Below are 12500 nucleotides of genomic sequence, written 5' to 3'. Positions count from 1 at the left end.
TAGATGTCCTAACTGACTTGCCAAAACTAGATTGTTACCAATAAATTTGTGGAGTGGCTGAAAAACAAGTTTTAATGACTCCAACCGAAGTATGTATGTATGTAAACTTCTGACTTCAACTGTATGTACAGAAAGTAAAATTCCTTGTCTCTAACAATCCACTGTCTGTGTCCCTCCCTCTCAGATGCAGCACCTGGGGATGATCAGTAACTCCCTGAGTGGCCTGTCCTCCCCTGAGGCCTTGGACCCCTCGTCAGACACCAGTGGAGAGGCCCAGGCCATGAGCGACCACGACCTACTCTACTGCTTCAGACGGGACTCCAACAAGGTCCAGAACTACCTGAAAATCCTCAAGTGCAGGATCGTACCTGAGAACGGATGCTGAGATGTGAAGACAAGACAAGAGGCGTGACATTCACAAGCTACCGTGTCAATCAAGGAAATCAAGGACACATCATGAATAGACACGATGATAAGACCGAGAGAAGAGACTGGGACTGTGGCACTTTCCTCCTCCTGACAAGTCCAACGATAACTTCCACCAGCGACAATGTCTTAATGTCTTCGATGTACTGTATTTATGTCATGTCACAGAGAAATATAGTACAGATGTAAGATCTTAATCTGATCACCCTGTTGCAGGAAATGTAGTGTATTTGAGGGTACTGGAGGACTGGAGTTGAGAACCACTGGCCAAAGGAATCTGCTAAGTGTCATGGATGCAGGCTTTTACTCCAGCCGATGCTGCAACAAACTCAGTCTAACTAATGAAATGTTGATTGAAGACTATGATTGGTTAAATAGTTGAATCAGATGTACTAACACTTTGTCTTCTGTGGATGAGATTGAACACCCCCTGGCAGAGGCAAAGAATGGATTAAAGGACAAGTTCCCTTTTTTGAAACAATCTGTATTTTGGATGGCATGTTATAGTATCGTCCAGACACTCTTTGACTTTGACAAATGTATCTGAACAGCGATAGACATCCTCATGCTTGTTCTGCAGTTGGAGGGGCACAGATAAAACATGAACAAAGGCTCAAAAAACACCCAAATACATGACATTGTGTCATTCCAAACTTTATCTGCAATGTTATGTTCCATTCTGTTGGACTTGAGCGAAACTTCTACTTCTAGCCAGAGCTTGCGCACACTGAAAAGGTTAGAGTGCTACAAGGAGAAGTATCGCTGGAAGCCAACAGAATGGAGTTTGGCTTTGCGGATGAAGTTCGGAATGACCCAATTTCATGATCAACGCATTGAAGCTCGAAGCTTGCACGTGCCGAGGCTATACACGCAGCTGGGAGTGAGTCACTGATGGTAACATTACACACCCTTACACTGAAAACCGTCATGCTGCTGAAACAAATGAATCCATATCTTTCCTAGGAGCTAGCTCCGCTCTGGCATTGCTGTGTCTGTGTCAGACTTCTCCTAGACACGCCCGGGGCTCCAGTGTGTGCTATGCAGTGGGTATGACGCTCAGACACGGTCCGGCTGCCTACTGACTGGCGGCTCCACTGATCAAAGGCGACTTCTAGTACTTCAGTCGGGAGTCATTGGCTTCAGGCTGCCAGGCTTTTAACATATGTTTCCCAAGTGACGCAGGGAGAAAAGAAGACAATGGGACAGGACCCATATAATCACGATGGAAGGGAACGAGGGACGACGCGCTGGGGGTCGGGTAGCGGAGAGGCGGAGGGGGGGATCAGATGGGACAGGACCCATAGAAACACGATGGAAGGGAACGAGGGACGACGCGCTGGGGGTCGGTAGCGGAGAGGCGGGGGGGATCAGATGGGACAGGACCCATAGAAACACGATGGAAGGGAACGAGGGACGACGCGCTGGGGTCAGGTAGCGGAGAGGCGGAGGGGGATCAGATGGGACAGGACCCATAGAAACACGATGGAAGGGAACGAGGGACGACGTGCTGGGGGTCAGGTAGTGGAGAGGCGGAGGGGGGATCAGATGGGACAGGACCCATAGAAACACGATGGAAGGGAACGAGGGACGACGTGCTGGGGGTCAGGTAGTGGAGAGGCGGAGGGGGGGGGTCAGATGGGACAGGACCCATAGAAACACGATGGAAGGGAACGAGGGACGACGCGCTGGGGGTCAGGTAGCGGAGAGGAGGAGGGGGGGATCAGATGGGACAGGACCCATAGAAACGATGGAAGGGAACGAGGGACGACGCGCTGGGGGTCAGGTAGTGGAGATGCGGAGGGGGGATCAGATAGGCAGGGGGAAAGGGGCTGCTTGAGGACCCACAGAAAGATGGGGAACGGGGACAGGATGACACTGGCACCCACTGTTTCTTAAACACCCAGCAGTCTAATTTGGGTCTGAGCTATGATCTCAATGCAAAGCCATGACAGATGCTAAATTATCTAATATAAGCTCATATTGCGTCAGTCGCTCTTCACATTCATTAGCCAAGACATAATAAAGACATTAGAATTAAATAATGACCTAAATTGCCATTGGAATGCCGTCGGAACATGATAATTGAAAAGCGTACAACAGACTCATCCAAACAGTTTATCATTAGAAAGAGCTGTGTGTGTGTGTTTGGTTTTAGCTTCCCTGTGGGGACCAGAAATCCTCACAAGGATAGAAAAACAAGGAAAATTCAGACAAGTGGGGACATTTCGCCAGTCCCCACAAAGAAAAATGGGTTAGGGTTACAATTAGGGTTAGGGGGTAGGTTTTTTGAGTTAGGGGTTAATGTTAGGGTAAGGTTTAGGGGAAATCGGATTTTGAATGTAGCCCTCTAACCTTTTTGTTTGGTCCCCGCAAGGATAGTAAAACAAACGTGTGTGTGTGTGTGTGTGTGTGTGTGTGTGTGTGTGTGTGTGTGTGTGTGTGTGTGTGTGTGTGTGTGTGTGTGTGTGTGTGTGTGTGTGTGTGTGTGTGTGTGTGTGTGTGTGTGTGTGTGTGTGTGTGTGTGTGTGTGCGTGCGTGCGTGTGTGTGCGTGCACGTGTGTGTGCGTGCGTGCGTGTGTATGGCATGACTCATGACATTGTTTTCCCCTCTAAGAATGCCATTTGTTCTTTGGTCACCCAAGTAAACTAATTGAATGACGTCTTAACTTTACAAAACAAAACATTTACTATGCCCTCAAGATAGTCATACACACACAGGCTAGGACAGGATACATCTAGGAGAGAGAGAGAGAGACAGAGGGAGAGAGAGAGAGATACACAGACACTCACACACACAAAGACACAGAGAGAGACACACACAGAGAGACACAGAGAGAGAGAGAAAGAGAGAGACAGAGAAAGTGAGAGAGGGCACAACTGAATGCTGAGGGGGCTCTGTTGTGACTGTCCTGTTGTGCGACTGTCTAGAAACATATTATCATCAATACTTTACAACTAAACAAACGACCCAAGTGGTGACGACAGAGAGTAGAACAGTGAACAATCTTTCTCTAACCTTCTCTGTCTCTCCCTCTCACTCTTTCTCTCCTCTCTTTCTGAGACCTGATGCCATATTCACACATCCGCCACTAGATGGCAGCACTTCACACAGCACCTCAACACAGAGTGCAAGGAGACCTGAAAATGATTTACAATGACGGCCTACACCGGCCAAACCCGGACGACGCTGGGACAATTGTGCGCCGCCATACTGGACTCCCAATCACGACCGGTTGTGATACAGCCTGGATTCGAACCAGGGTGTCTGTAGTGACGCCTCAAGCAATGAGATACAGTGTCTGAGAATGCTGCGCCGCTGCGAACACTACCTTTAAACAAACAAAAATATCCATGGAGGAATGTAACGTAATTATATAATGATGTGGTTTGGTTGCCCTTGCAGTCCTCCCACTACTATTCAGTTTTCTGTTGTGACTCACGTCATCATTGTGTTGTCCTTGTTTTGTCTTAGCTCCTTTTTACACCTCTATGGATGATAACTCTGGTACATAAATCATGGAAACAGGGATGAACACTGTGGATGATAACCCTGGTACATAAATCATGGAAACATGGCTGAACACTGTGGATGATAACCCTGGTGCATACATCATGGAAACATGGCTGAACACTGTGGATGATAACCCTGGTACATAAATCATGGAAACATGGCTGAACACTGTGGATGATAACCCTGTTACATACATCATGGAAACATGGCTGAACACTGTGGATGATAACCCTGGTGCATACATCATGGAAACATGGCTGAACACTGTGGATGATAACCCTGGTGCATACATCATGGAAACAGGGCTGAACACTTTTGGATGATAACCTTGGTAACCTCTGAATATCAACTACCCAACTTGACCAGGATTTCTCAGCAGTCATTTTGCAAGGTGTTTACACAGGGGGAAATGCAGAAGTATTTTGTTTTTCGCTATGACATTTTATTTACAGATACAGATAGCTTGTCAAAATGTACAGATGCAAACTTGAAACTACTGATCATGATAATAGGATGAAACTCCCATGATTGTCCATTCCATATTGTCCTTTTTGGGATGAAACTCCCACAATGGGATGAAACTCCCATGATTATTCATTCCATATTGTCCATTTTGGGATGAAACTCGCCCAATGGGATGAAACTCCCATGATTGTCCATTCCATATTGTCCATTTTACTTTGACTTGTCCTGTTTTTAGGATATGTTGTTTGTTAACATGGCAACTCATTTTTTATTTGATTGGTTTAAATTTAAGTTAAGCTATTTGATTGGAGAGACCTGCATGATGTAAAAAGTGTCCGTCTCATTACATTGTCATACATGTAATCTCAAGCCTGTAGGCTACAGAAAAGGCCACATACTCTTTCTACCATATCCTGAACTGAGCAAAAAAAGAAACGTCCTCTCACTGTCAACTGTGTTTATTTTCAGCAAACTTAACATGTGTAAATATAGTATTTGTATGAACATAACAAGATGCAACAACTGAGACATAAACTGAACAGAAATGGAATAATGTGTCCCTGAACAAAGGGGGGTCAAAATCAAAAGTAACACTCAGTATCTGGTGTGGCCACCAGCTGCATTAAGTACTGCAGAACATCTCCTCCTCATGGACTGCACCAGATCTGGTGTGGCCACCAGCTGCATTAAGTACTGCAGAACATCTCCTCCTCATGGACTGCACCAGATCTGGTGTGGCCACCAGCTGCATTAAGTACTGCAGAACATCTCCTCCTCATGGACTGCACCAGATCTGGTGTGGCCACCAGCTGTATTAAGTACTGCAGAACATCTCCTCCTCATGGACTGCACCAGATCTGGTGTGGCCACCAGCTGCATTAAGTACTGCAGAACATCTCCTCCTCATGGACTGCACCAGATCTGGTGTGGCCACCAGCTGCATTAAGTACTGCAGAACATCTCCTCCTCATGGACTGCACCAGATCTGGTGTGGCCACCAGCTGCATTAAGTACTGCAGAACATCTCCTCCTCATGGACTGCACCAGATCTGGTGTGGCCACCAGCTGCATTAAGTACTGCAGAACATCTCCTCCTCATGGACTGCACCAGATCTGGTGTGGCCACCAGCTGCATTAAGTACTGCAGAACATCTCCTCCTCATGGACTGCACCAGATCTGGTGTGGCCACCAGCTGCATTAAGTACAGCAGAACATCTCCTCCTCATGGACTGCACCAGATCTGGTGTGGCCACCAGCTGCATTAAGTACTGCAGAACATCTCCTCCTCATGGACTGCACCAGATCTGGTGTGGCCACCAGCTGCATTAAGTACTGCAGAACATCTCCTCCTCATGGACTGCACCAGATTTGCCAGTTCTTGCTGTGAGATGTTACTATTTTTCCTATTTTTCCAACTTAATTGAGGAAAATAAGAACAATCCAAAATGTATTTTTGATACTGTCGCAAAGCTAACTAAAAAAGCAGCATTCCCCAAGAGAGGATGGCTTTCAATTCAGCAGTGATAAATTCATTAACTTCTTTGAGGAAAAGATCATGATCATTAGAAAGCAAATTACGGACTCCTCTTTAAATCTGCGTATTCCTCCAAAGCTCAGTTGTCCTGAGTCTGCAGAACTCTGCCAGGACCTAGGATCAAGAGAAACACTCAAGTGTTTTAATACTATATCTCTTGACACAATGATGAAAATAATCATGGCCTCTAAACCTTCAAGCTGCCTACTGGACCCTATTCCAACTAAACTACTGAAAGAGCTGCTTCCTGTGTTTGGCCCTCCTATGTTGAACATAATAAACGGCTCCCTATCCACCGAATGTGTACCAAACTCACTAATAGTGGCAGTAATAAAGCCTCTCTTGAAAAAGCCAAACCATGACCCAGAAAATATAAAAAACTATCGGCCTATATCGAATCTCCCATTCCTCTCGAAAATTTTGGAAAAGCTGTTGCACAGCAACTCACTGCCTTCCTGAAGACAAACAATGTATACGAAATGCTTCAGTCTAATTTTAAACCCCATCATAGCACTGAGACTGTGAATTACCTTTTAATGGCATCAGACCGAGGCTCTGCATCTGTCCTCGTGCTACTAAACCTTAGTGCTGCTTTTCATAGCATCTATCAGCACATTCTTTTGGAAAGATTGGAAACCCAAATTGGTCTACACGGACCAGTTCTGGCCTGGTTTAGATCTTATCTGTCGGAAAGATATCAGTGTGTCTCTGTGGATGGTTTGTCCTCTGACAAATCAACTTTAAATGTTGGTGTTACTCAAATCTTTTTTTAGGACCACTATTGATTTCACTACATATTTTACCTCTTGGTGATGTCATTCGGAAACATAATGTTAATTTTCACTGCTATGCGGACGACACACAGCTGTACATTTTGATGAAACATGGTGAAGGCCCCAAATTGCCCCCCCTGGAAGCCTGTGTTTCAGACATGTATTTATTTTATTTCACCTTTATTTAACCAGGTAGGCAAGTTGAGAACAAGTTCTCTCAAGCAGTTCGACACATACAACGACACAGAGTTACACATAAGGAAGTGGATGGCGGCAAATGTTCTACTTTTAAACTCGGACAAAACAGAGATGCTTGTTCTAGGTCCCAAGAAACAAAGAGATCTTCTGTTGAATCTGACAATTAATATTGATGGTTCTACAGTCGTCTCAAATAAAACTGTGAAGGACCTCAGCATTACTCTGGACCCTGATCTCTCTTTTGATGAATATATCAATACTGTTTCAAGGACAGCTTTTTTCCATCTACAGTTGTGGCCCAAAGTTTTGAGAATGACACAAATATTAATTTTCACAAAGTGTGCTGCCTCAGTTTGTGTGATGGCAATTTGCATATACTCCAGAATGTTATGAAGAGTGATCAGATGAATTGCAATGAATTGCAAAGTCCCTCTTTACCATGCAAATGAACTGAATTACAAAAAAAACATTTCCAATGCATTTCAGCCCTGCCACAAAAGGACATCATGTCAGTGATTCTCTCGTTAATACAGGTGTTAGTGTTGATCGTGGCACCACCAGTACAGATCATGCTTAGGCAGGTGTGAGTGCATCTGCATGCACAGTGAGGCGAAGACTTTTGGAGGATGGCCTGGTGTCAAGAACAGTAGCAAAGAAGCCACTTCTCTCCAAGAAAAACATCAGCGACAGACTGATATTCTGAAAAAGGTACAGGGACTACTGAGGACTGGGGTAAAGTCATTTTCTCTGATGAATCCCCTTTCCGATTGATTGGGGCATCCGGAAAAAGCTTGTCCAGAGAAGACAAGGTGAGCGCTACCATCAGTCCTTTGTCATGCCAACAGTAAAGCATCCTGAGACCATTCATGTGTGGGGTTGTTTCTCAGCCAAGGGAGTGGCTCACTCACAATAAAAGCCTTTGACACTTATGAAATGCTTGTAATTATACTTCAGTATTCCATAGTAACATCTGACAAAAATATCTAAAGACTCTGAGGCAGCAGAATTTGTGAAAATTAATATTTGTGTCATTCTCAAAACTTTTTCCATTACTGTAGTTATATATTTCCGTCAATGGGAGCATGTGGGTGGTGCTTTTGGAGACTATAGGAGATTCACTTTGTATGTTGTCTACCTCACTTGCTTTGGCAATGTTAACACATGTTTCCCATACCAATAAAGCCCTTGAATTGAATTGTATTGAATTGAGATTATAGATTACATAGGAGATTGATTGTATATTACATAGGAGATTGATTGATTGGGTGATAGTAATGACTGGAATGGAATAAATGGAACGGATGTGTTTGATACCGTTACAATCCGTCCTCCTGTAGCTCCTCCCACCAGCCTCCACTGATTGCCATTATCATTGGTCTGTAGCGTGTAGTAAAAATCTCATCCATAAGGTGATGCTGTGGCGTTTATTTGGGCTCGCCACCAGCTGACAAAAACGAAAAGCCAACGCGGAAGTAAAACTTCAAGCGGGTTTGTTTTGTTCTTGCCCACCATTCTTTCCTCGTGGACGAAGCCGTACTGGCTGAATACCCAACTCTCCGTCGACAGAAACATGTCTAAACTACAATTGTTTCGTGTGTTTGTAAATGAGCGTTTAACAGCGGCAGCTGTGGAGATTTTCGGGGCAGTTGAAGAAACGGTAGCGGAGTACCAGGAGGAGAATGATCGGCTACGGAGACTGCTGCGGGTCACACCGGAGATAAAACGATGCAGAATAGGTTCGTATGTAGATCTACTGATAGCTAGCAGATCTGCTCAATAAATAAACTGTTTAGGGGTTCAGTGATCATAATTTCAATATGCCTTATTAACTGTTACCACAGTTTCTAAACCCCGAGGCCCAACATCGTCAGACTTCCGGGAACGCTTGCGAGGCAAGACTCGGCAGACCAGACCGGGGTTTGAGAAGTGAAATAATCCTCCTTAGTTGTTCATTTTCTCGATTTCTAAAAGCACAACCTAGATTCAAACGAATGTTTTAAGTAGGTGAACATGTCATTACTACAACCTATGAAAGTGACAAACTGACACGTTTTTGATTTTCGTCAAAAACTAGTTTATATCTAAGAGTTGATGGCTTGCATATGCGCAGTTCTGCGGGAGACGAATGTTGTCATTCTCACCTGGGGTGTGCTCAGTTCGCTTGAACCCGATGAAGTGTTTCTGCGAATTAGATTAGCTAGCTAACGTCATGACATTGCCCTACAGGCGTGATCTGGGATTTCTATTGGAGAATCCGTTTCTACATATCTTCCTACCTAACTATCTTTTTCTAATACCATTGCTAAAACACATTCTCATTAAAACCAGTAAATCATTCCACTTTATAAATGAACTTGTATTATTTTTTACATTAGAAATAAATAGCTTATCTAACGTTTATTGAGAAGTAATTGAAGTGGTTTCTAGTTGATCAATTATTTAATTGGATTTTTTTTGTTAACTCGAATCTACTTCCCCAGAGTCCTTAATTGAAACAGTAATAATGCGGGTTACCCTGCCTCTGTTTTGGTAAAAGGTGATGATGAGCCTGGAGAAATGAAACCACTCTCAAATTCATAGACTGAGATATGGATGCAAGGACTGACCATCCATGATATCAACATTAAAATATAAGCTTGTTAACTCCAATGTTTGTAAACAATGTAAATATAGACACAAAAACATGGTTAAAACTATGTGTTCTGATGGGGGATGACAGTTGAACTAAGCTCACGAGGCATTTATACATTCTATTCTTCAATAATCATTTATAAGTCAAAACAGTTATGTATTAACTAAGGATTCTAGCTTTAACTTCTAATTGACCCCAACCCTGATGTCTAAAAGCTGTATAGAGAACCTCTGCTCCTCTCTCCTTTCCTCCAGACTCCCTGCAACTCTCTGTCTCTGAGGAGGAGGTTCTCCCTGAGCAGCAGCACTGTGAGCAGGAGTGGAGCCCCAGTCTGGGGCAGGAGAACCCAGAGCTTCCACAGATTAAAGAGGAACAGGAGGAACTCAGGACCAGTCAGGAGGAAGAGCAGCTTCAAGGGCTGGAGGCTGATATCTTAGAGTTCAAATTCACTCCTTCCTGTGTGAAAAGTGAATGTGATCAGGAGGACCTACTTCAGTCCTTGACTCTTCCCCAAACCCAGACTGTGGAGAACAGTGAGAGTGATCCTAAACAAGTGGATCTCACACCTTTTGTTACTGTGACCCACTTTAAGGGCCTCAGCATTCCCTGTGACCCACCAGATAATACAAACAATGCCTCTAGCCACAGCTCAGCCGTAAGCAGAAATCCAGTAGGACTTGACAGCAGCCCATCATTGTATCCAAACCCAGCGATGGGGGAACTCTGTTTCAAACCCAGCACCACGTCTAGAAAAACTCACCACTGCCGTGACTGTGGTGAAATGTTTGCTCTGAAAGCTGACCTGAAGAGTCATGTGACTCTCGCCATGCAGAGACCCAGCGAATGCTGCGTCTGCAGAAAACACTACAACTCCAGCTGTAAACTGAAGGCCCATGTCCGACTCTGTCGTGGTAGGAAACCGTGCACCAGCCCTGTTTTTAGCAAGACCTTCAAACTCAATGCAGATCTGTCCAAGCACATGAGGATTCACACAGGGGAGAAATCATTTAGTTGTGGAGACTGTGGGAAGCGCTTCAATCGCAAGGGGAACCTTATTGATCATATTCCTATTCACACAGGAGAGAAAGCATTTAGCTGTGCTGACTGCGGAAAAAGATTCAGTCAGAAGGGGACCCTACGGAAGCATAGACTGACTCACACAGGAGAGAAACAATTTATCTGTGGAGACTGTGGGAAAAGCTTCTATCAGAGAGGGGACCTAAGTAGGCATATACGGACTCACACAGGAGAGAAACTTTTTATATGTGGTGACTGTGGGAAAAGCTTCAATTTGAAGGGGAACCTAAAGAAGCATGAACTGACTCACACAGAAGATAAACCATTTAGCTGTGATGACTGTGGGAAAAGCTTCAATCACAAGTCTAATTTACTGACACATGTTAAAAACATCCACAAAGGAGGAAAACAGGAGGAAATCTTAAAGAACTGTTTAGTCACAAAATTAGAATAAAAAGGCAGGATGTGGACAATACTCTGAGTACACGCTCATGGACTCACATCTATTGGTTGGTGGAGGACGACACGATGATACCTCTCCTAGGGACCTGCTCTCCATGCTTCAGGATTAAAGTTCCTCTGGTCTCTGATCTATTCTATTGGTAACCTGCTGTTTCTCTCCACAGTGCTCTCTGCTACACTCTGGTTACTTTACATCTGTCTGGAGGGAGAGATAGAGGTCACAGAATGAGGTTTCTAGTCTCAACACTCTCCAAGGCTTTTGAGGGGAAAATACATTTTTAGAAGAAAATACCTGAAACAGTGTCACAGCCCGTTTAACCCGTTTGTAATATGTATGCCCTTTGGATAAAATCTCCTGCTAAATGGCATATACAATGGAGTCTGAACTGATTGACGTCCTTGATAAATATGAGCGGTCATGACTGTATCAAATAAATCATTCAAATGCTGAGCTATTTTGTATGCTTAAAAAAATTGGGAAAGTATATTATTTTATATTAATACAAATGCTCATAGAAATATTAAAAATTATCTCAAAAGATGGTAAACATTGACACCCTGGCGATTTTAATAAATAAAGTAGATGAAATACAACATGGAGCCTGTGACTCTATGAACTCTACAAAAGTTTGTTTTCGTTTTGTGCCCAGTAGAAATGAATGGTAAATAATGTATTGTCATTTTGGAGTCAGTTTTATTGCAATAAGAATACCTTTTGGGGGAAAATTGTATAAAAGAATACCTTATAGCTCAGTATTTGAGTGATTTATTTTATACATTATTGCTAACCTTTATCAAAGATCATTTGATAATCAATTATTGTAGATCCCACTGTATTATAAACTCAGTGGTGACACTTCTGCTTTCCTACCACTAGATGGCACTGTTTAGGACGTCTCCCCACTAGATTGCGCTGTTTAAGATGTGACTGCAGTATCTCAGTATATCAAACCTGTTAGTCATTTCATCTTGTTTTCCAGAGACCTATGAGGGCATAAACCATTACTAAACACATTGTATTACAAACAAACAGGCTTATGCTAAACTGAACCAGACATGACTGACCTTGGGAATGAGGGAAGATGTTGTGTACTGTGGGGTCAGAGGTGACTGTAAATCAGGATTAGGTTCACAACACCAAGAGAGTCCAAATAAACAGGTGTGTGTTGTCCAGATTGACCACAATGTGGAGGAGTGGGACTTTCACTGTATGCATTAGTCTACTACAATAGAACGAGGTGTAGATGAGGTATCTGCTTAAATGTTCCCAGAAAGGAGGACATCTTTTCCTTCTATACATACAGGCTTCTAGACTAATGCATGTTGAGTAAATAAAACTAAACACATATTTGTTCCTCAGTGCCCCTCTGATTAAGTGGTGTCTGCATGACATCCTACTGCAGCAAAAGGAAATTGGCTAGCTGGCCAATGAAGTGGATCTATTACACTAACAAGGATCCTTTCAGTAGGCTACAACAACA

General features: G+C 43.6%; 1 protein-coding gene across 1 annotated transcript; it reads left to right on the top strand.

Annotated features, from left to right (window-relative positions):
• The first annotated feature begins 8341 nt into the window (after positions 1-8341).
• Positions 8342-11539, top strand: LOC124020532 (zinc finger protein 184-like). Its single transcript, XM_046335770.1, has 2 exons — positions 8342-8644; positions 9795-11539. Exons 1-2 carry the CDS (start codon positions 8479-8481, stop codon positions 11009-11011), a joined length of 1383 nt encoding a protein of 460 aa, XP_046191726.1. The 5' UTR covers positions 8342-8478; the 3' UTR covers positions 11012-11539.
• The last annotated feature ends 961 nt before the right edge of the window (positions 11540-12500 follow it).

The sequence above is a fragment of the Oncorhynchus gorbuscha genome, unplaced genomic scaffold (genome assembly GCF_021184085.1).
Source record: "Oncorhynchus gorbuscha isolate QuinsamMale2020 ecotype Even-year unplaced genomic scaffold, OgorEven_v1.0 Un_scaffold_847, whole genome shotgun sequence".
NCBI classification, from domain to species: domain Eukaryota; kingdom Metazoa; phylum Chordata; class Actinopteri; order Salmoniformes; family Salmonidae; genus Oncorhynchus; species Oncorhynchus gorbuscha.
This window is presented reverse-complemented; position numbering and strand designations above follow the sequence as displayed.